The following is a 21131-nucleotide window of genomic DNA, read 5'->3' on the forward strand; positions in this document are numbered from 1 at the left end:
GGAGAGAGGAGAGTGAGCCAGAGGGGATGGGCTAGGCCTCTCCTCCCACCCTATGGCACAGTGAAGCTCTGCACAGAAACCTGCATGTGGAACTGAAAACAGGGCTCCAGCTTTAGAAAATAAAGTGTTTGTTTATTATGAAATTAGAGATGGAGGCCTCTCCCCTTCCTCCCTTTTTCCCCTTCCCCAGCTGCCTCCCTCTTTTCTTTCCTTCCCTCCCCTCCCCCTGGGGCCTGGGAAGCACACAAGACAATGCCCAGAGCTGGGATGCCCAAGGCAGGCCAACAGCTGGGCAGAGCTCCAGGGAGGCGGCCATGGCGGGAGTGGGGTGTGCTGGAGCTCTCGCCCTGGGAGGTGGGCTGGTACCCTCTCTCTGCTGGAGGCCAGTGGAGCCAGGATGAGGCCATGAGTGATGGATGGAACCATGCGGGCAGGTCTGTAAAGACAGGAGAGCCCGGGGTCGAGGTGGTGAGTGGAGGAGGGCTTCAGGCCATCCCTGTGCCCCCAGGCCCATCATCTAGGGACACTGACCTGGGGCCGAACATCCCCTGCAGGAGGGTGGGCAGCAGTGGCTGGAAGTTTCTCTTGCTTTTGGGATGGTCAACAGAAAAAAACAAAAAGCCAGTCACAGGGACCCAGAGAGAATGCAGGCAGATGTGGGCAGGAGACAGACACAGAGCATGTATGTGGGCAAGGGAGACAGAGAGAGGGTGTGAGAGAGATTTAGAATCCGGGAGACAAAAACAGAGTCACAGAGAGAGTGGAATCACAGTGAAAGAACAGAGAGATTCAGAGTCGAGCCACACAATCCAGACCCAGACAGGAGAGCGTTACAGAAAGAGACAGAGATCCCTGGAGGGAGACACACAGACTCAGGAGGAGGGAGGTAAGAAGGAGGTTGCCCTGGGGAAGCTGGGAGGAGGGACACAGGGAGGAAAGGAGGCCTGGGGACCCCTGGGCTGCTGCCGCCTGCCTGGACCCCGGGGGAGCTCACTCAGAGGGCCTGCGCGGGCTGCCCCACCGCGGCGGGCAGGGCCAGGGCCGGCTCTCAGGGGGCCGGGGGCTCCTTGGCCCCGTACAGCTCAGCCAGGGTGCGGAAGAGCGGCCCCCAGTCGTCCAGTGGCTCGGTGGGGCCGGAGGCGCCCCCCGCTTCGCTGCCGGAGCCCAGGGAGCTGAGGGAGCCGCAGGAGGAGCCCCGGCCCTCGTAGCCGTACACCTGCACCGAATCGTAGGGCGGCACGCTGGGGTCATCATCCGCCTCGCGGAGCCGCAGCGCCAGGAGCTGGGCCACGTCAGAGGGGCCGGGGGGCCTGGGCTGGCGTGGCGCCCGGGCCCGGGGCAGCACGTCACGGCGCGCTGGAGGGCCCGGGTTCGGTGGGCCCGCCCCGTCGGGGTTCTGCAGTGCGCTGATGTCGAAGGCCTCGGTGTCCTCTTCGCCGCCGCCCTCGTCATCGTAGGTGATGATGTTCTCGCGGACGTCCTCCTCCTCCAGCACCATCAGCGCTTCCTGCTTTTGCCGCCGCAGGGCCACAAAGAGCACCACCAGCGCTGGGGGAGAGGCGCACACAGGGCGCTGAGCCCGCAGGGCCCGGAACAGGGCACCTGGTTCCGTTCTGAACCGCAGGCAGGTTGGGAGACAGAGGAGACAGTGTGGCCTAGGGGTGGCAAGACCTTGGTCTGACATCTGGCAAACCTCGTTTGAGTCCTGACTTCACCCCTTACTAGCTGTGTGACTGTGGGAAGTTGCTTGGCTTCTGTGAACCTCTGTGACCCTTTAGAGGGTTTGTGTGGAAAACAGGGAAAACAAATTTACCTCTTAGAGCTGTTCAAAGGATGAAAGGAAATAGCACGAGTGATGTGCTGGGCACCACACGTGGTCCTGAGTCAGGGTTCAATAAACAGTTTTTATGGCTTGTTGCTGTCATTGCGGATGGGTATGTCAGGGAAATGAGGCCAGAGCTTTTCTCTTGGACACATGAGGCAGTGGGAAAATCCAGGCATGATGCTTCCTTCATGCCCTAGGGTGGATTTCCCTGTGTCCAGGGATGTGGCTCCTCTCTATACCCCCTGCAGCCTTGGACCCCACATCTATGTCCCACGGTGGCCTGACTCACCAAGCAAGGTGCCCACGCAGGTGATGATGGCAAGCAGGGCCCCAGTGCTGAGCCCAGCGGGGGAGAGCTGCGCCTCGGGCCGGCAGGACGCCACAGAGCCATCAGGACGGCAGCGGCACACGCTGACAGTCACTGTGGCAGTGCTGCTCATAGCTGGCTGTCCCCAGTCCCACAGCTCTATGGGAACCAGATAGGGTGCCTGGCGGGGCGGAGCAGGACGAGAGGGCAGCAGCAGGCTGGCAGAGCCATCTGTGGGAGAGGGAAGGTGTTGGCTATCTCCGGGGACACCTCCCCTGTAGGGTGGGTGCGACCCACGGAGACAGCTTCCGATGGGGAAGGTTTGCAAAGAGCAAAAACGTGCAAATCCCCATCCACTTTCTGTTGAGTGAAGGGCCCAGATATGTGGGTCAGGAGTCAGGCCGACTGGGCTAGGGGGTGGCAGAGGAAGAGAAGAGCAGGGAGACAGGCACAGGCACAGTGGTAGAAGGCTACCCACCTCGGTTGTCTCGGACAGTGAAGTTGGCATCAGGGCCCAGAGGCCCTTGAAGGGAGACACGGCTACTGTTGCCAACTTCATCTCTGTCCAGAGCCCGGATGACCTGAATCAGCTGGGAGGAAGAAGAGAGGCCTTGTATGGAGTGGGCAGCTGGAGGTCTTGAGGTCCCAACCCTGCTGCCTCAGCATCTCACCTGGCCAGGGGCTGCAGAATCACACACAAAGGTGTCGTAGGGCTCGGCCAGCTGGGGGGCGTTGTCATTCTCATCCAAGGTCTGGATGGCCACTTGCACGCGGGAGGCCTGTGCGGAGCTGTCTGAAGCCAGAACACGAACACATACACCCCACACACGCACACAAGCCACAGTTTACACACAGCACACAGGGTGCACGGGCATGGATGCCACATGCAGCACACAGCATGCACGTGCAACACACGAGAAATGCACGCAATATGCGAGTGAGAAACAGCGTTGTGAAATGAAAGGAGCAACACCAAGTGCACACAACATTCCCATGGTAGCCAAGATATGTACAATGCAGCACACACATTCGGCAGGAGGGAAGCACCCACAATACATACATACAATAACCCACATGCAGGGCACATGCACCGTGAATGAAAGGTAGACACAAAGTGCATACAGGATGCACACATACAATAGTCATGAAATAAACACATTCATACCATATATTCGATGTACACTCAGCATTTAAAGCAAATACAACACACACGAAGTAGATGTTGGATATATACAGTGAATACAGTGTCACCAGCCCCCCGGGTCGAGAGAATGCATTTTCATACACAGCGTGCGTGGGACAGAGACAGACACACGCGCACGCGTGCGCACACACACACACACACACACACACACACACACACCCCATCAGAGGTCCGGGAGGCCATGGTATAGCAATGAGTATCACTTAGAGCTGGCCTTGGGGAGCCAGGCCAGCTTGGGTACCAGAGCTAGACACAGGCCCCCTTCTTCATGCATCCCTTTATCAGGTGGCTTCATCATTGCCCTGCCTTGCTCCTCACTGCCAATGCCATCCAAGAGAGAATGGAAAACAGGTACCCCTGCCCACCCTGGTGCTCACCTCTCCTGGTTGAGCCTCCCACATTCTTTAGTCCTTCTCCAGGTGGGGAGAGAGCTGGCTAGCCCTGGTGAAGGGGCTAAGGTCCCAGCCTGGGCAAGGGAGGCTGAGTGGGCTCCCCAGCCAAGGGTTTGGGGCTCCATTCCTTCTCTGCAGTCAAGACCCGGGGCCTGCTACTTGATATTGGGGTTCGTTGCAGAGCAGGATTTGGTGGGAGGGTGAGAAGGCAGGGAGGGGAGCATGCGCGTGCACACGCGCGCACACACACACACACACACACACTCACACGGCTACGTATACACAGGCAACTACAAACACACTATGTAAACACGCAGGGGCATTCCCATGGACAGATACACAAGCACTTCTATGTAACACACAGCGACATGGGCATAAACATAAGCCCATACACAGAAAATTCTACACTGAGAGGAGATAACTGCTCTGATTCTGCAGCCTGACTGGGTCTGATGGCTCTTCCACTTAACGTCTGTGTGACCTTGGGAAGTTACTTAACTTCTCTCTGCCTGAGTTTCCTTATTTTCAAATGGGGAACTAATCATACCTCCACATAAAGTTGTAGTGGTGATTACATTAATTCGTTCACATTTGGTACTTAGAACAGTGCCTGATACACAATAAGTAATAAATTACCTGTCCGCAAACACTCACACATGCAAAACGATATATATAAATGGCCACTTGTACCTATTATCATATACATCAAATTACACATATGCACAAATATCCTATACTCAACTACATATACACACAAATACGTGTGTGTATTTTCACACACACAGAATTATACACACATGTAAGTACACACTCACACGTACACATACTATATAGTTCTTCACTGACACGTACAAACATCTGTGCACACAGTTACAACTCCCACAGACAGGACACAGAGAGAATATGTAGGAGACCCTGGGGCGTGAACAGGGGTGAGAAGGGGGGGTTCACAAAGGGGAAGGAGGTCTTCCTATCTCCGGTGGCCATGGCTGCCCAGAGGTAGTCAACCCATGCTGCTGGTGACTGGTAGGTGACAGGGGCAGGAGCTGGGCCCTCTCTTCTACCTTGAAGGCTCTCTGCGGGGCTTCCCTGAGAGGGGCTTCTGGGGCCCCCCCCCAGTCAGCCCCCAGAGGAGGGACCCAGCCCTTCCCTGAACCCTGGCTTCAGCCTGCAGCAGACAGTGGGAAGGGCAGGGTCTGCCAAGGTGCAGGTTGGGGTTTGTTAGGGGTTGGAAGCTATCTGAGGTTAGGTTTGTTTCCCAGTTGGGGAAAGTCAGGCATGGGAGTGAATTTAAAGTCAGGGGAATGTGCAGGCAGACCCACCGTGCCCAGGCCAGCCCAGCCTCAGAGACCAGAAGGCCTGTCTGGTGGTGATGATCCAGGCTGGGGACCCGGCGCTGCACACAGTGAGGAGTGGTGGCAGTGACTGCCCCTCCCCCCCCGCAACTCCCCCTGCTCAGGGACAGCTCCTCTGCCAGGAGGCTGCTGCTTTCCCCTCTCCTGGGGGCCCAGGGCTCCTCACCGAGCTCTGTGGCCAACACTGTGAGGTTGTGCCAGACACGAGTCTCGCGGTCCAGGGGCACCACCGTGCGGATGGTGCCGTCTTCGGGCTCGATAGAGAAGCAGCGCTCTGGATCCGAGTGGGGGAGGATGGAGTATCTGGGGAAGATGGAGTGGAGCTGGGGGCTGATCTGGGGCAGGGCCGGAGCTGGCTGCTACCCCTCCCTCCCTTCTGTTTGCCTTGCTGGGACTCTTGGCTCTTCTGGGCAGAGGGCCCGAGCTCGTCTGGGCTGAGCCTGCCCCGTGTACCCAGAGCCATGATTCACATTAGGGTCCCCTTAAAAAACAAATCATTTGGGGAAGTCATAAACATTAAACACCTGTCCTAAGACTCAGGGGGACTGGGTTTCATGGGGTTGGGAGAGGAAGAGGTGGAAAAGGGGTAGATATGATCTGTCTGTCAGACTCTTGGGCTCTGTTTTGGGGACCCAGGGACCTGTGTTTCAGCTTTGCTTTGCCTGAGACCAGCTGTGTGACCTTGGGTGAATCGTTCAACCTCTCCTTACTTAACCACAAAATGGCAATGACGCCAGCACCTCCCTCATTCCTGTGACAGGGATGCCCAGAGGTGGGAAGAGTGGCTCTTCTCAAGGCAGACAAATCCGGATTTGGATCCCAACTCTGGCGATGTAACCTTGGGCAAGTAACTTAAGTTCTCGGGGCCTCGTCTCTAAAACAACGGGTGATGATCATGCCTACTTCATGGGGCTGTCGTGAGAATTGAATGTGGTCAAGCGTTTGGTAAAATGTGAAGCAATAGTGGTAGCCATCACCCATCCACCAAGCTCCTCGCAAGAGATTGCATTTGCTTGCACTGCCACTGGGAGGTGCCACTGTTATCCTCTCAGAGGGATGGGTGGAAATGGAGAGCGGTAATTAGCCAGGTCCTCCAGCCCTCCCCTGGCCCCCAGTCCCGCAGAGTGGGCTCCTGCAGCCAGAAGGTGAGTGTGATTTTTCCATGAAGGGGACCCATCCTCAGTGGGAATAGCCTGCTGCTGAGCTCCTTCCCTGAGTCCCGGCCCTTCCCCTGCCCACACCCCAGCTCACCTGATTGGGCTGGCTGGGGAATCCAGGTCAGAGGCTGAGACCTGGCCCACCAGCGTCCCGGGAGCTTTGTTCTCAGGCACTGCCAGGTGATAGGCAGCCTGGGTGAAGGCAGGGGGCTCTGGGGCATCCTGCACAGCCACGCGTACCGAGGCCACGTCCTTGAAGGGCCCTCGCCGCAGGTAAGCTGGGTCGATGAGGGTGTTGGTGGCCTCCACACGGAAGGAATAGGAGCGCCGGGTCTCAAAGTCTAGGGGCTATGGGGAGGGGACGGGGAGTGACTGAGACACGTGGAAACCAGGGCAGGCCCAAGCTCCCGGGAGGTAAGAGAGACGTCCCCTCTCCATGCAACCAGTGCTCAGCCCACCTGACAGGAGAGGTGGGCACCTGAGAGGCAGTGGCCGCGGTGGTCAGAGTGAGGCAGATGACTTAGTCCGTAACTCTAGGTGTGGCTCCAGCTCCACCACAGACTGGCTACATAAAAAGTCCTGAGCCAGTCATTCCCCCTTGCTGGGCCCCAGTCCCTCATCTGAAAGAGGACTAGATGACCATGATCCCTAAGCTCCAACGGTGGTCCCGAGTCTGTTGTAGACCAGTTAGAGGGGTGCCTCATGGGGCAGGAGGCACGCATGAGTGAGTCTGCAAGTGTTAGCAGACAGGAGACTAACCTTGCGGACGGTGAGAAGCCCATCTCGACCCTGGGAGTCTGTGCTGATGCTGAAGGCCTCGGACCCCTCTCCGTCCAGGATGCTGTATGCCATGAGGGCGTTGTCCCCCAGGTCTGGGTCCTGGGCCCGCAGACGGCCCACTAGGGTGCCTGGCCCAGCAGTCTCCACCACAGAGAACTGGTACAGGCCTTGGGTGTGGATGGAGAGGAAACATTCTTAGAGGGGTCCCAGCCCTCCTCCCTCCCCCAGCACTTCCTTCTCCTGGGGGCTGGCTAAGGGAGGGGCGGGAGAGAAGACTTCTCCAGAGGCCGTAGGGGGTGGGGCGGTCAAAGGATGGGTCAGGTGGCAGCACTGGCCCCTTACTTTGAGGGAACTTGGGGGGGTTGTCGTTGACATCGCTGAGGGTGACTGTCACTGTAGTGCTGCCCGACAGCCCCCCCATGTGGCCGCCCATGTCCTTGGCCTGAATCACCACCAAGAACTCCTCCTGTGTCTCCCGGTCCATGTTGGGGATGGCGGTCCGCACCACTCCTGGGGAGAGACGAGGGGTGAGGGGGTGCCTGTTCCCATGGCTGCCCCCCCAGGTTCCTGAGCCCTATTCTCACCAGTCTGGGGGTCGACAGAGAAGAAAGGCAGTCCATCCAGCACGGTGTACACCAGCTTGGCGCTGTTCCCGTAGCTGGGGTCATCGGCATCGTGAGCCGTCACCTGGATCACTGACGTCCCTGTGGGGTGTCCCGGCACCCCCACTCAGCAGGGGCAGGGCCAGGTGGGAAGGAACAGCAGATGAGGGGGACCCGGACATGACGGCAATGCGGGAAGGAGAGGTGAGGGTGCTCCAGGAGACGGACCCCGGGATGGTCAGAGTTGGGGTACTCACCGACATTGGACATCTCGGGCACTGTGGCGTGGTAGGGACCGAGGGGAAAGATAGGTGGATTGTCGTTGATGTCTTGCACCTTGATGATAAACTCTGAAGGGGGCTCCAGAGGCCGGTTTGAGGCTCGGTCCACGGCTTGGGCAAGCAGCACGTACTGTGCCTTCTCCTCTCGGTCCAGGCTCTTGGTGACATGGATATTGCCTGTGGCCTCATCAATCACAAATACAGTGCCTGCCCCCTCCCCGGTCAGCAGGTACTTGGTGCGGCCCTCGCCCCTGTCCACATCCGAGTGCAGCTGTAGGGGTCAGGGAAAAATGGCAGCGGGTTCCAAGCATAGGGACAGAAGGTTAAAGAGTCTAAGTCTATGACTGGGTGGAGCGTTGGGAGTCCTGAGGGACCAAGGTCATTGTAGAAGTGATGAAGTTGCAGGGCAGGGCTTAAGGGCCTCAAGAGTCAAGGTAGACATGGGAAGGGCTGATCCTTACCTTACCAATAAGGACGGGCTCTGGACCGGCATATTCCTCAATGACAAAGAACTGGTTCCACACCCAGCTCCTTCGGTTCCGTAGCAGTACTGGTCCTGGGCCCCCCCGGGACCCTGCCCAGGCCCGGGCTGGGGCTGCCAGGCGCCCCATGCAGCCCCAGCCACCCAGCCAGGCCAGGAGGAGCCTTACCAGACCCCACATGTTTGGGCTCCAGCTGGGGCTCTGTTCACTGTCCCTGGGTACTGAGGCATGAGCTGGCCGGGGCAGAGGGGCAGATGCGTTGGAGCTACCCCATGGATCCACACCTGTAGGACAGGTAGTTGTTCAGGGTCAAAGAAACCCTTAACTCTCCCCACCCCCCAACCAAAGTTAGATGCTGAAGATCAGACCTCCAAGGAACCAGACATCCCACTGCCCAGAACCCAGACTGAGACAGAGCAGACAGTCTGATCCTTCTCTCCACCCAGGCTCTGCCTGTATTCACCTCCAGCCCTACAAGCTGATAAATCTCTGGCCAGTCAACTCTGAGTCGAGAAGCTGGGGAAGAAAACAGGAGAGGGGATGCCGGAAGGGTTTAGAACCCTAAATGTGGCTCCTGTTCTCCCAGGTTGGGCATGCAGCCAGGGGGTTGGAGGAGATGGGGACTACCAGAGAAAGGGCTTAAAATCCAGAGGCTGGGACTCATGAAGGTGCGGTGTCAGGGTGTCTAGGGTCAGGCTGAGCAATGACAAGGAGTGCAGCCGAAGACAGGGTTGCGAGCCTGTGAAAGTCCCTCTTTCACGGAGAACCCCACCTCTCCAGAACCTGCCCCCAGCTCATACTGCCAGCTGAAGTCCTTGAAGGGGGACTCCAGAGTGGAGGGCCAGCCCTGAAAGAAGAGGGGGTAGAGTTGGGGGCCAGGGCCAGGAGGCTGGGAAGGGAGAGCAGAGAGTACAGATACAACGTTACTGAGGGTGAGACCCAGACTCAGGCACTGTCCGGCACAGACTGAGACAGAATGGCAGCAAGAGACACAAGGAAAGAGATCAAAGGAGGCAGCCTGGATGTGTGATAGGCAGAGAGGAGTCATAGGTAACAGGCTTGGGAATGGTTGGGAGGGGGGCAGAGGGGCTTTCTGTGTGTGATGGGCAGACAGGGGCAGCCCTCAGCTATGGGGGGTCAGGCCAGGCCTGGAGAACTTCAATCTGGGAGAGGGGGGTGGCCAGGAGGGGCTTCGGGAAGAGAGCTGGAGAGAGGACCCTTCCCACTGCTGTCTCCTCCCTCTCCTCCTGGGGGGCATCCCTCAGGTAGCTGTGGCTGCCACCCCTCCTTCCCCAGAGCAGAAACACACCTGCCAGTCCTTTGCCCCCCCGAGGGAAGAGGGAAGCCGAAGAGGGAAGCCGGAGGGAAGCCGGGGGACCAGAGCGGGAGGCGGGACGAGGAGAAGGGAAGGGCTGGAGGAGTGGGAAACAGGATAGCGGGAAGGGAAGAGGAGGCGAAAGGGAAGGGACGGGGAAAGGAAAGGAGAGCGGGAAAAGGCAAAGAGAAAGGAAAGGAAAGGTAGGGGAAGGAAACGGCAAAGAGGAAGAGGAGATGGAGAAAGACAGGGCAAGAGGGAGAGGGAAGAGGCGGAGGAGGCAAACAGGCAGAGAGAAGGCAGGATGAAGAGAAATCGAGGGAGAGGAAAATGGGGAAAGGAGGGAGAGTAGGTGCGAGGGAAGAAGGGAAAGAGGTAGAGCGCGGGAGACGGGAGCGGGCAGTGGGCTCCCAGCCGCGGAGCGCACCGCTCTGAAGACACCCGCAGGCTGCGGGCCCCCTGCTGCCCCTCCGCGGGTTGTCGACCCCGGGCTCCGGGGCAGGCGCCCTTACCTGGCAGTGCCGAGGGGCCCAGGCCGGCGGGGAGCGTCCCCGCCCGCCCCCGTCGCCGGGTCCCGGGGGCGCAGCCCCGAGCGGATCGGAACGGGCGCCGCGGCTCCGCTGCAGGTCTGAGCGGCCCCGGCGAGAACAAGGGAGCGAGACGGAGGGGGCGGGGGAAGGAGGCTCCGCCTGCGGAGGAGCGAGGCGGCTCCGCGGCGCGCGGGAGAGAGCCCAGCCTCCGACCCTCCCCGGCCAGCCCGGGCCCGCGCGGCGGGGGCGGGGGCGGCGCTGCCGGGCCGCCGGGCGCATACAGATGCAGCGCCCCTCCCGGGCCGGGCCCGCAGCGCCCGGCGGGCCACTTGGGCGGGAGGACGTCCAGGCCCCGGCGCCAGGCCGTCTTCCAACGGCTGGCGAAGAGGGTGAAGCCGGGAGGGCCGAGCGGCCCCCGCACACCGCCCGCAGCGGGGCGAAGGGCGAGCGTGTGGGGAGGCGGGGAATTAGGAGCCCGCTGCGGAGAGGCCCGGCTCCAGCTCCCGGGGCGGCCTCCGGGGCGGCTGTAAACCCCGGCCACAAGGCGGCGGCATTTGGGGGGCCGGTGCGGGGCACCAGAGCGGGCCGACTGGGGCAGCGCCTAAGCCCGGCAGAAGGGTCCAGGGAGACCGCGGGCTGAGCCCAGGGAACAGGTCAGGGCCCGAGGCACGCCAGCAGCGGGAGGGGACGGAGGTGGGGAGTGGAGCCTTTTTGGGAAGCTCCTTTACAGGTTCCCATTGAGCTAGTGGCTGCCGCCCCCTGGCGGCAGCCGTGGGAGGCGCCTTGAAGGAGGCGAGCAGGTGACCAAAAGCCTACACCACAGGAAGGACTGGGAACCTCCTCAACCCTCCAACCAACACTCCTCTTGGCAGGGGTCTTCCCCTCTCTGCCCTCCAGTGAGTTAGATCCTCTGTGGCGACGTGGTTACAGCCAAGGCAGAGATGGAGGGCGGGAATTCCCTGCTCCAGGAAGCAGCAGACTTCCTGAACAAGTGTAGGGAGTGCAAACAGTGGTGCTTCCATGCTACCAGTCCTCTTCAACTCAATTTGGCTCTCCCCCACGCCCTGCCCAAGGAAGGCCAGTAACACACACTAGTTAAAACTAAGTCAGATTTTTATTATTTTCCATAGACCACATCATTTAATAATAAAAAAAATAAAAATAAAAATTGAACAAAAGGAAAAGGTGGATATAAAGTGGAACCGGTGGGCAAGAGGCAAGGACTGCAGGACAGAAGAGACTGGGAACTGCAGGGGCCCTGGGACTCAGGAGGAGATGCTGATTCAGCTCATAGGTGACCCAGTCCTGGCCCCGGCTGTTCCCAAGAGAGGGGTGTGAGTACCCAAAGGAGGTGGTGAGCAGGATGGAGGAAAAATGAAAGAGGTGTGGGGCTCCTGGCTGTTCCCCGCCTCTGGGCCAACCACCTTCCTCCCTAACCTAGCTCTTCCCTCTCAGATTTATCATGGGAAATGAGAGGGAGAAGAGGGCGAACTCCCAAGAGATAGGTTATGGGGGTGGGGCTTTGGGGGGGAAAGATGGCCACTACTCCATTTGGTATGTGGGGACAGGTGGCAGCCATACTTCAGCACTGGGTAAAAGATGTGAAAGACCCCTGGTTATAGGGTGGTAGAGATTGTACCTATCCCTCTGTGGCCTCGAACCCCCCAGGGCAGGGTGGCTGATGCCTGCAGCTCTCCCTCTCAAGTTTTCCCAGCTAGCGGCGCCCGCCCCGGTCCCGCACAGGTGTGCTCCGACTCCGGCTCCTGCTGTGGCGCTTGGTGTCTCTGCGGTCCCTCTCCCTGCCTCGCTCCCGGTCCCTCTCCCTATCCCGATCTCTATCACCCCTGTCACGCTCCCTTTCCCTCTCTCTTTCCCTGTCCCTCTCTCTGCTGTGCTCTCGCCGCTTCTCCCGCTCCAGCTGTCGGTTCCTTTCCCGCTCTGCTTCCTTCTCCCGCTCCTTTTGCTCTTCCTCCTCTTGCTCCTTTCGCCGCTTCTCCCGCTCCTTGGCCCGTTCAGCCCGCTCTGCCTCCTTCTGAACAATCTGCAGCAGGCAGCAAATGTAGAGAATAGGCATCTTGGCCCTGCTCATGCCAGTCCCGCTTTGTCTATCTGCATCTGGACCCTGCCCTCCTAGCTCAGGGTCACTGTCAGCTCTGCTGTTAAGCAAGAAGTGTCAGCAATCACATCTCTTTGTCTTGGGGTCTTAATTCAAGTTTTTACCTTTTATACCCACAACAGGTAGTGGCACCAGTCATGCCTGGCCTCTGGTATTTCCCTAGCTACCTAGAGGTGAACAAACCACTTTTCTGTTTAGTTGAGTAATATCAGCCTCAAATTCCCAAAAGGCCCATCACTAAGAAACTTAAATTTAAAAAGCAAAAAATCCAAGTAAACAAACAAATAAACAAGTAAAAAGCAAAAAATCCTAGTGGTGCTTGGCTGGTTCAGTCAGAAGAGCATGCAACTCTTGATCCTGGGGTTGTGAGATTGAGCCCCACACGGGGTGTAGGGATCACTTAAATAGGTAATTAAAAACAAAAAGTTCTTAATTTTTTTATTTTTGAGAGAGAGAGAGAGAGAGAGAGAGCGTGCGCGCACAAGCGCACAAGCAGGGCAGGGGTGGGGGCGGAGGGGGACAGAGGATCCAAAGTGGGCTGTGCGCTGACAGCAGCGAGCCCAATGTGGGGGCTTGAAACTCTTGAACTGTGACATCATGACCTGAGCTCAAGTCAGACATGGAACCAACCGAGCCACCCAGGTGCCCAAAATAAATACATAATAATAAAAAAAAAAGTCCTACAAATAAAAAAGCAGAGAAGTGGATGAATCTAGAAAATGGATTTCTTGGGGTGCCTGGGTGGCTCAGTCGGTTAAGCGTCCGACTTCGGCTCAGGTCATGATCTCACAGTCCGTGAATTTGAGCCCCGCGTCGGGCTCTGTGCTGACAGCTCGGAGCCTGGAGCCTGTTTCAGATTCTGTGTCTCCCTCTCTCTCCGCCCCTCCGCTGTTCATGCTCTCTCTGTCTCAAAAATAAATAAATGTTAAAAAAAAAATTTTTTTTTTAAAAGAAAATGGATTTCTTGGCTAACGGAAATCAATTTCCAAGAGGCATGGCTGACACAACTATATAAACCCAGTTCCTGTCTTCGTGTCAACCTTTACCCTCTTGGGTTTGGCTTCTCTGTGGCATACTTGGCACGTGGTTCTTAAAACTACCTTTCTGTGATGCTTAGTTTCTCCCCTTACTATCCTAAGCCAACACCTGGGCCTACTCAACCCTCTAGTCACGTGACTCTCTCTGCAGACTGCCGGCAAGACTGGGTGCTACTCTGAGTGGAGCAGGAAGGTGAGCACTCACCTGGCTGTCAGTCAGAGGGAGCCAATAGATGCAGGGAGCTGCCTTGGTTTTACGGAAAAGGTCATCCAGCAGCTTGGCAGGTGGTTCCTCCTGAGCTTTCTCTGAAGTGGAAGAAAGCAAGTCAGACTTTATGCCTCTGACCCTGTGTCCCATCCCATTTGGACCCCTACTAACGGGTGTGTATGCCCCACCACTAAGTACCTTTCTTCTCACTCTTCTTTTCTTTAGACTTCGCACGTTCCTTGCGGCGGCGGTCACGGGACCGTGATCGGGAGCGGGGCCCTTCTCGAACTTTGTCCCGATCCCATTCACGCTCTGATCGAGTTCGCTCCCGCCGCTCCATTTCCCGTTCCCGCTCTGCCCACTGTTCCCGCACCGCCCTCTCCTGCTCCCGCTGTTCTGCCCGGGGATGCTGTGGTGGCTGGGCTGGGGGTGGGGGCGGGGGGTGCAGGGGCCGTGGTACCCCCTGCTCCTCTGTCTTAGTTTCAGAGGGACGGTCCACCAAGAGGCCCCGGTGATAATCCAGCTGTGGGTAGAGGAGGGACAAGGACAGTCAGGATGGAGATGATATCACTCCCACTGAAGGAGCCCAGGTACCAGGGCATACAGATTTTGGAGCCCCATGGTTCAACCAAAGGAACCAAGGGGGAGGGAGAAGAGGGAGAAGGAATCTCAATGACTGCAGGTTTGGCCAGGATCTCAGCTGGTTTCTAGCAGATAATGGCCTCCCCTGCCCCTCCTTCCTTTCTCTAGGTTTCTTACCTCCTCTTGCTCAGCATAGTCAGCACAAAGGAATTTGGGGTTGGACTGGGGCCACTTGACCCCATGTAGAGCTGTGCGGGTGGCAACTGCTTCCTCTACTGTTGAGTACTGGTGGAGGAAGGGAGAAGGTGGAGGGTCACAACAGGCCTCAATCCCTCCCACTTGCCACAGGGCCCTCAATTCCACCCACATTAGTCACAGAAGGAAATCTATGCCACAACCTAGAGGATCAGCATCCTTTCCTCACCGTTACAAAGCAGTGAGATTTGATCTTGTCAATCCAGAAGGCCTCTTCCACCAGAGTTCCTGTCCGTCCCAACAATTCCTTTAGTTGGCCTAAAGTAAAGGGACGCACCTGCCAGCGAAAACGGAGTTTCAGAGTCTTAAAGAAAGCAAGAACAACACTGTAACTAGTATTCAGATTCCCCAAATCTCTGGCACAGGAGGACAGCTTCAAAGTCTGGGTGAGGGCAAAGGGGTCAGGAACTCTCTTGCATGGGAAGCGAGAAGAGTGGTAACAGAGATACTATGTGCCAGGCCCTCCACAAATCCTCCAGACAAACCTTACAGGCTGATACTTTGTCCCTATTTTTCAGGTGAGGAAACTGGTTGTGAGAGATTAAGTTCAGTTGCTCAGTGAATAACTGACAGATCTAGGAGCTGAAGCTAAGAAACAGGAACCCAAAGCTCAAACTCTTAACCACTGAACAATGTGCTGTGGGGAAACAACGCCGACTCACCAAATTGGAGATGTGGACGATGTTACTGATCTTGCCCCGGGGCGGGGAGGGCACCTGAGCAGTTCGGACTGGGTCATCAATTGTAATGGAAACTCCAGACTTTTGCTGGCTAATGGAACGTCGAGTTAAGGTATCTCCTAAAGTCACTATCAAAAAGAGTACACAAACGGTTTTCAGCAGGGAGCAATGCTGGCTCTTTTACCTCTGATGCGCCTTTCTTTTCTCTTATTCTCCACCACGTAGTCACTCTTCCACCTAATGTGCTGAACACCTATAATGTGCAAAGTGAAGCTCCATATTATGGAGATTGAAAGATTCTAACCTAGCTCTCATGCAGCTTAGTAACAAGGAGGCGGAAGTAAAACAGATATGCAAAATACTAAAATAAAAGGCAGAAAACATTAAATGCTTTAAAAGAGGTCCAAATAAAGTGCTCTGGGAATTCAGAGAACTGCATGCTTCACCTACCTTTCTTTACTTCATGCTCCACAGGAGGGGGCAAGGCCACCTCTACTGAAACCTGGGGAGGTATAGGGGGTTCTGCTTCGGGCTCCTTCTCTTCTTCCTCTTCTTCCCTCTGCCCATTCTCTTGGCCTTCGGCAGGTACTACCTGTAAGTATCAGACAACGGAGGAATTCTTAAACACCAAACTGGCACATTCTTTTCAGCCTCTTGTTCCTAAGAGGGGTGGTACATTTAACCTAGCATGCTCTTTCAACTAGGAGAAAGATTAAGTTCTCTTCCACCAGATCCTGGGATTATTAATGGTTCGACTGTCATGAGGAAAACTAAGACAGGAATGGGCAAATTTTTTCTGTATATGGCAAGATAATATTTTTAGACCTTGTGAGTAATACAGTTTCTGTTGCAACTATTCAACGCTGATGTTCTAGCACTTAAGCAGCCAGAGAGATAAGAATAAATGGGTTGGCATAGCCTTGTTCCAATGACTTTATTACAGACAACAGGTTAGATTTGGTAGTCTGTTGATCCAAAAGGGCAATTAACCCAACCCTCTGCACAGATGGCAGATTTCCCTTCTAAGACTCCACCTTAGTTGCCTGCTCTGAGTCCACTGCCCCCTCCCGACACTGGGGTGCAGAAGCCTTACCTGGGTGACAGTCCGGCATATTTTCAGCCCCTTGTCATGTGTCCCATCGTCACCATTACGCTCTGTCTCATCCTCAGAGATTCGGGAGTCATCAGCATGAAGATCCACAATAGCCTCCTGCCCCGCCAGGGGTTTGATGTCGGGGATGAGGCTCTGGGACACAGATACCCCCCACCCCGTTACACTGGGCCCGTGTCTACTCCCACCTCAAAGTGTCTCGTCCTCCCTTCCCCGGCTCCTCCCACCTCACCTTGAGTGATTCAGTGGTGATACTGATGGAGGGCTTCTTCTGTGTGGTGGCTGTGCTGGCTCCCCAACGCCGCTTCCGACCAGGCTGGCCCCCCTCTGTGTCACTGTTTCCAGCTGGCACCCCCTTGGTAGCTGCTGTCCCCAAGAAACAGGACCCAACAGTTAGATGGTCTCAGGTCCTCTGCTGGTTCACACCATAACACATACAGATAGCCTTCGACTGGAATTTCAGTAAAAGGTTAACTTAAGGAAATTTTATTTGGGGACTGGGAAACATTGCTTCAGAGTGAACAATAAAAGGACTGGAGCTACTTCCTGACAGATAAAAACTACTAATCTCTAAAGGCAATGAGGGATGGGTAACTAGGGTGGTGTGAAGTTTAAACTTTTAGTGGCAAAAACAGCTAACATACTAGAGAAGGCAGACTGAGAAGGACATATGAATACAAGAAAACATGACTATGTGATACCAATATCTAAGTAAAGGTAAGACTGTGACATATCTAATCATGCTTCGCATTCATTTTCACACTATGATCTCATATTTAAGTTACAAAGATTTATTACGCTTTTATGGATTTAGAACTTCTTGGTGGGAAAATGTTAAAAATGTTACTGTTTGAGGTGTGAGCACTCTTAAGACTCTCTCTCAGAAGAAAACATAAACTGATAAGCATTATATAGGAATCCCTCAAACCTACTCCTGGTTCTGAGGGTTCAGATACCTGGACAAGGAAATGCATGTAGGGCTAAACAGGAAATGGTGAGACACCTCGCAGTGTGTCTCATTAGTTAAGAAAGAAATGTGACCTAGGAAAAATGACAGGGATTGTCTGAAGTTTTGAATTACAAAATGGCCAAGATGGAAATCTGCTGGGTACAGGGAGTGGGATGGGAAGAGGTGACCCAAGAATGCCATGGAGAAAGAATGGGAACCGATTTCTCTATAAACTCATTTTTATGGTTACTTTTGACCTTTATCAGGGATTTGGGGCTAGACTTACAGACAACGGAGATCTTCCTCTTGAATGATTTGGGCAGCGAGCTCTGTATAGAGAAGAAAAGGGGGAAAAAAAAAGAGAAAGAGACACACCCCACAGAGAGGGGGGAAGGAGGTTAGATGGGGCAGTCTTAGCATAGGCTCCAAAGACACAGAGAGAGAGAGACACAGAGACAGACAGAGACCAAAACAGAAGCGGCAAACGGCAAAAACGAAGCAGAATCAATGCAAGTTAGAGAAAAAAATAAAATCAAACATCACAGCAGGGAAAAGTCATCTAGTCCATACCACACCTGTGTATTAGCTTAACCAGAAATAAGCTGGAAGAGGAATTGAGGAGCCTCCCAGCCCTTTAAAGGCATTGGTCATGCCCTCTTCCATGGTCTCTAGGGGTCAAGAGGACACCAAGCCCAATAAGGTATGCCCAGAACTGGGTCATCTAGTCCTCTCAGAAAACATGAGGAAACAAGGAAAACCACCTTTGGAATAACTGTCCAGCCTGACACCCACTGACACTGGCAGTGAGTCACTTGGACAGCAGACTGTTAAGACTGTCTGCACCCCTACAGGGCAGCACCAGACCCACTGGAGATGAGGCTCCCTAGTCAACTGCCAGCAGAAAGAATTTAAAGGTGCCTTTGGTACAGAAAGGTTTTTATGATGGGCAGATTGTCTCCAGGGAGCCTCAGACTTTCTAACCACTGTACAGAGCTCTAGCAGAGCCTTCCCGGTTCCTTTCAACCGGGGCTTAAGGCTTAGGGGCTCTGCCAAGGACTAGAAACTCCCAAACCTGCTTTGGAGCAAATTTCTACCCCAAACACTCAGTGGGAAAAAGACTATGGACAGAGCAAAAAGAGGAAGAGAGAGAAAAGGGGATTAGAGCATTTTGAGATTTCAGTGCTTATTTCTGGAAAAACTAAGACCTACCACCCTTCTAAAGGGTAGGGCAGGACCCTCTTGATGAAATCCCCTTTCCCCATCCACCCCCCAGCCCCGTTTGTGTCGTCTAACCAAGTCTCCTTGGTCTCCGTTAAGGGCCAGCCTGACCCCTAGCTGGGCCGCTCTTGATGGGTAAGTTAGTGAGGAAAAAAAAAAAAAAAAAAAGAAAAAAAAAAAAGAGGTCTTAATTAAAACAGGAAAAACATGAACCAAATAAATAAATCCAATAAAGAAATCAGAAAAATAAAGAAAAAGAAAATAATTAAAATAAAATATTAAATAAAAAGAAGAAGAAAATAAAGAAGAAAATAACTAGGAATATGACAAATGTTCCAGGTACCATCTCACACCTGGGATCTTCAGTTCAGCCAATCGCACCTCACTGTGTACTGTATCTAGTCAACCGCCGGTCCAATCAGAATGAGCCCTCCCTGCTAGGCGCTGTGCAATTGGTGGGGGGTTGGGTTGGCAAAAAAGGTGGGCGCACGGCGTGGTGGTCAGCACGGCACTGCCAGAGTCCTCCCAGGGGCGCAGGGGGGGCGGGAGGAAAACGTGTGGGGGGACGCTGCCCAGTTTCCATGATGTCAAGACAGTTCACTGGTGGTGGCCAGGCTCAGCGAGGGGTACGGGGGGAAAGGGGGCAGAGACATCAGTCCCAGCCCTGTAGGGGCATCATCTTGCAGTCCCTGATGAGATGGCCTGTGAGTAGCAGGAATAGTCCTGGCCTTTTATGGTGACAGGCAGGCAGGACCCTATGTCCACCAGTGGCAAGATGCAGCAATACCACCACCCAATACTTGGAATCCAGGTGATGACTCCAGAGTCCCTTTCTCCTCTGCCTGTAAATGGGGAGGGGGTCCTCTCACCGAGTGGGATCATGGAGCCTCTGATGAAGGCAGGCTGGGGGTAGTAGGTAGACAGCCCCAGGACCTGGCACACATTCAGCAGCAAGGTCAGAATACTTTTCTTCTGAGAGTTGTGTGTGGCATCTCCTCAGGGACTCCAGCTGAGACAGTGGTTCCAGTCAGGTGGATGGATGAGGCCCTGCCTCCAGGGATGGAGGAGAAGCCGGAGCAACCAACATGCTGCCCTTCACCATGGACAACAGGGACCAAAGGAAAGTCCTTCTGATGAGCAAGTGGTGATACATGGCTGGGCTGTCATCAGCATTAAATCCCTGGGCTCAAACCCTAGACTTCTCTGCAGGGTTCCTAGTCGTCACAGCTTAAGCCGAGAGCCTCCACTTGGAATTTTACAGCATGGCACTGTGATCACAAACATTGACTCTTTAGGAGGTCTTGGTGCCCTAGATGGGGATCCCAACAGTCTGCAGCAAACAAGGCAACCCACAGTCCTCAAAAGGGTTAAGGGCATGTGGGCAGGCGCCCCAGCACTGACACAAGCTCTTCTTGGGGTGTCCCAAATAGGGAGATGATGCAAGTCCACCCCTTTCCAAATGTTTTTTGCTTTCTCAATACAAGTCTCTCCAGAACAGTGCTCTTCTTGGCCCCCTGATGTAAGCAAGGCAGGGAAGCAAAAGGGGGCCCATCACAGGATCCCATATACATGCCCCCCTCTGGCCAAGACACCTGGATAGCAGACTCGGCTCTGATTGGGCAGCTCAGTAGCAGCGGGTGGGTCCAGAGGAAGAGGCGGCATCAGCGATTGGCCAGTTGGGCAGGGTTTTATTTTACGGGCGGATTACCGTACATGAGGTACTTGGACAAAGTTTTACGGGGAAGAAGGACCTTGTAATAAATAATATTCTGCACATCAAATCACTTTCACCGGCCCCCACCCCCGCAACACACACCAAAGAAAGGCTACACACACGACAGTCCCTCCCATCCTGTTAACCCACTCCCAAACCCAGCTAACTCCTTCTCTATTACTTTAAGAGCCAAGAAGACTTCGCTGGCTCTGATGGGGGGAACCCCCTGAATTGGGTGCAGGACACAAGATAATATATATGCCAAAAAAAGGAAGTAGAGGGGTCAGAGAAATGGAGAAGGGGCCTCTGGGCTCACCCAAGTGCTGGCTTAAGTAGCTATATCTCTGCAATATGACCACTAGAGGGCAGAGGAGGAACAAAAATTCCTCAGCATGGCTGGTCAGCTGAGAACCACCACAGCCCACTAGATGGCGTTGAACTCCCACAGGCTTTTAAAAAGGAGGGAAAGCTAACAGTTACTACAGGGAGAAGCTTGAGAGGGTAGCAGGGAAAGCTGGGCCTGGGTCTTAGATAAAGGGCCATTAATTGACGTTTCCTTTCGTTACAAACTTCCAACAGTCTGCACTACACTACTTCCCCAACAGGAAAAGGGGAACCAATGAGCCCTGTCCCCATCACAAGGGGTCTCCCTTGCTAAACCAGCGAATTCTCCCTTGGCCCTTATCCTGATCCAAGTCTGTCTAGTCCCTTCTTTTTAAAGCTATCCCACTGTGTAAGAGGGATCATCAAAGTGGTCTACTCTCTCCCCTAGGCCCGTTCCTGCCCGCCCACCCCAACAGGTGGCTTGGAAATTTACCTCTTTCTTCTCCTCATCTTCAGCACTGCCCTCTGGGCGGTCATCATTGCTGACTTGGTCTGCAATAGGCACGGGGGGTTCTGGAACCTCATTTTCAGGTCTGTTTTCACTTGTGTCCATGGTCACTTCCTCCTTCTCCTCACTGACAGTATGGGGAGAGGTACGGAGGGAAGGGCAGGAAAGAACCAAGGGGAAGAGAGAGCAAGACGTTAGG

At 54.9% G+C, this 21131-nt stretch overlaps 2 protein-coding genes across 10 annotated transcripts in view; both read right to left on the reverse strand.

Annotated features, from left to right (window-relative positions):
- Positions 1 to 178: 178 nt before the first annotated feature.
- CDH24 (cadherin 24) lies at positions 179 to 10458 on the reverse strand. Of its 3 annotated transcripts, XM_040476662.1 has the most exons (14): positions 10213 to 10458; positions 9158 to 9232; positions 8365 to 8669; positions 7880 to 8174; positions 7605 to 7724; positions 7363 to 7530; positions 7000 to 7187; positions 6335 to 6588; positions 5250 to 5386; positions 2804 to 2925; positions 2611 to 2722; positions 2115 to 2363; positions 532 to 1548; positions 179 to 436 (listed from the first exon to the last, which is right to left on the reverse strand). In XM_040476662.1, exons 3-13 carry the CDS (start codon positions 8563 to 8565, stop codon positions 1049 to 1051), a joined length of 2346 nt encoding a protein of 781 aa, XP_040332596.1. In that variant the 5' UTR covers positions 8566 to 8669; positions 9158 to 9232; positions 10213 to 10458; the 3' UTR covers positions 179 to 436; positions 532 to 1048. The 3 variants fall into 3 exon arrangements, with proteins under 3 accessions (XP_040332596.1, XP_040332594.1, XP_040332595.1); XM_040476660.1 differs by lacking the exon at positions 9158 to 9232 and having other exon boundaries at positions 10213 to 10457; XM_040476661.1 differs by lacking the exons at positions 9158 to 9232; positions 10213 to 10458 and having other exon boundaries at positions 7880 to 8060.
- Positions 10459 to 11325: 867 nt separating this feature from the next.
- ACIN1 (apoptotic chromatin condensation inducer 1) overlaps positions 11326 to 21131 on the reverse strand; it is a 34493-nt gene continuing 24687 nt past the window's right edge. For 4 of the 7 annotated variants that reach the window (XM_040476657.1, XM_040476653.1, XM_040476658.1 and 1 more), the window contains 11 exons: positions 20918 to 21059; positions 17455 to 17497; positions 16452 to 16585; positions 16202 to 16354; positions 15559 to 15700; positions 15091 to 15236; positions 14598 to 14705; positions 14351 to 14458; positions 13790 to 14114; positions 13589 to 13689; positions 11326 to 12271 (listed from right to left, as the gene is read on the reverse strand). In XM_040476657.1, the coding sequence (XP_040332591.1) occupies positions 11945 to 12271; positions 13589 to 13689; positions 13790 to 14114; positions 14351 to 14458; positions 14598 to 14705; positions 15091 to 15236; positions 15559 to 15700; positions 16202 to 16354; positions 16452 to 16585; positions 17455 to 17497; positions 20918 to 21059 (1729 nt within the window). In that variant the 3' untranslated portion in view covers positions 11326 to 11944. The remainder of the gene's footprint in view (positions 12272 to 13588; positions 13690 to 13789; positions 14115 to 14350; positions 14459 to 14597; positions 14706 to 15090; positions 15237 to 15558; positions 15701 to 16201; positions 16355 to 16451; positions 16586 to 17454; positions 17498 to 20917; positions 21060 to 21131) is intronic. The other 3 variants (XM_040476656.1, XM_040476654.1, XM_040476655.1) reach the window with 3 other exon arrangements.

The sequence above is a fragment of the Herpailurus yagouaroundi genome, unplaced genomic scaffold (genome assembly GCF_014898765.1).
Source record: "Herpailurus yagouaroundi ecotype Mexico unplaced genomic scaffold, PumYag 141, whole genome shotgun sequence".
NCBI lineage: Eukaryota > Metazoa > Chordata > Mammalia > Carnivora > Felidae > Herpailurus > Herpailurus yagouaroundi.

Excerpts from the sequence above, each read along its gene's own strand:
- CDH24 (XM_040476662.1), bottom strand. The coding sequence starts at position 8,565 with ATGTGGGGTCTGGTAAGGCTCCTCCTGGCCTGGCTGGGTGGCTGGGGC. Across the intron at positions 5,387-6,334 it reads TCCCCAGCCAGCCCAATCAG|ATACTCCATCCTCCCCCACT; the intron begins GTGAGCTGGGGT and ends CATCTTCCCCAG. Across the intron at positions 2,364-2,610 it reads CACTGTCCGAGACAACCGAG|ATGGCTCTGCCAGCCTGCTG; the intron begins GTGGGTAGCCTT and ends CCTCTCCCACAG.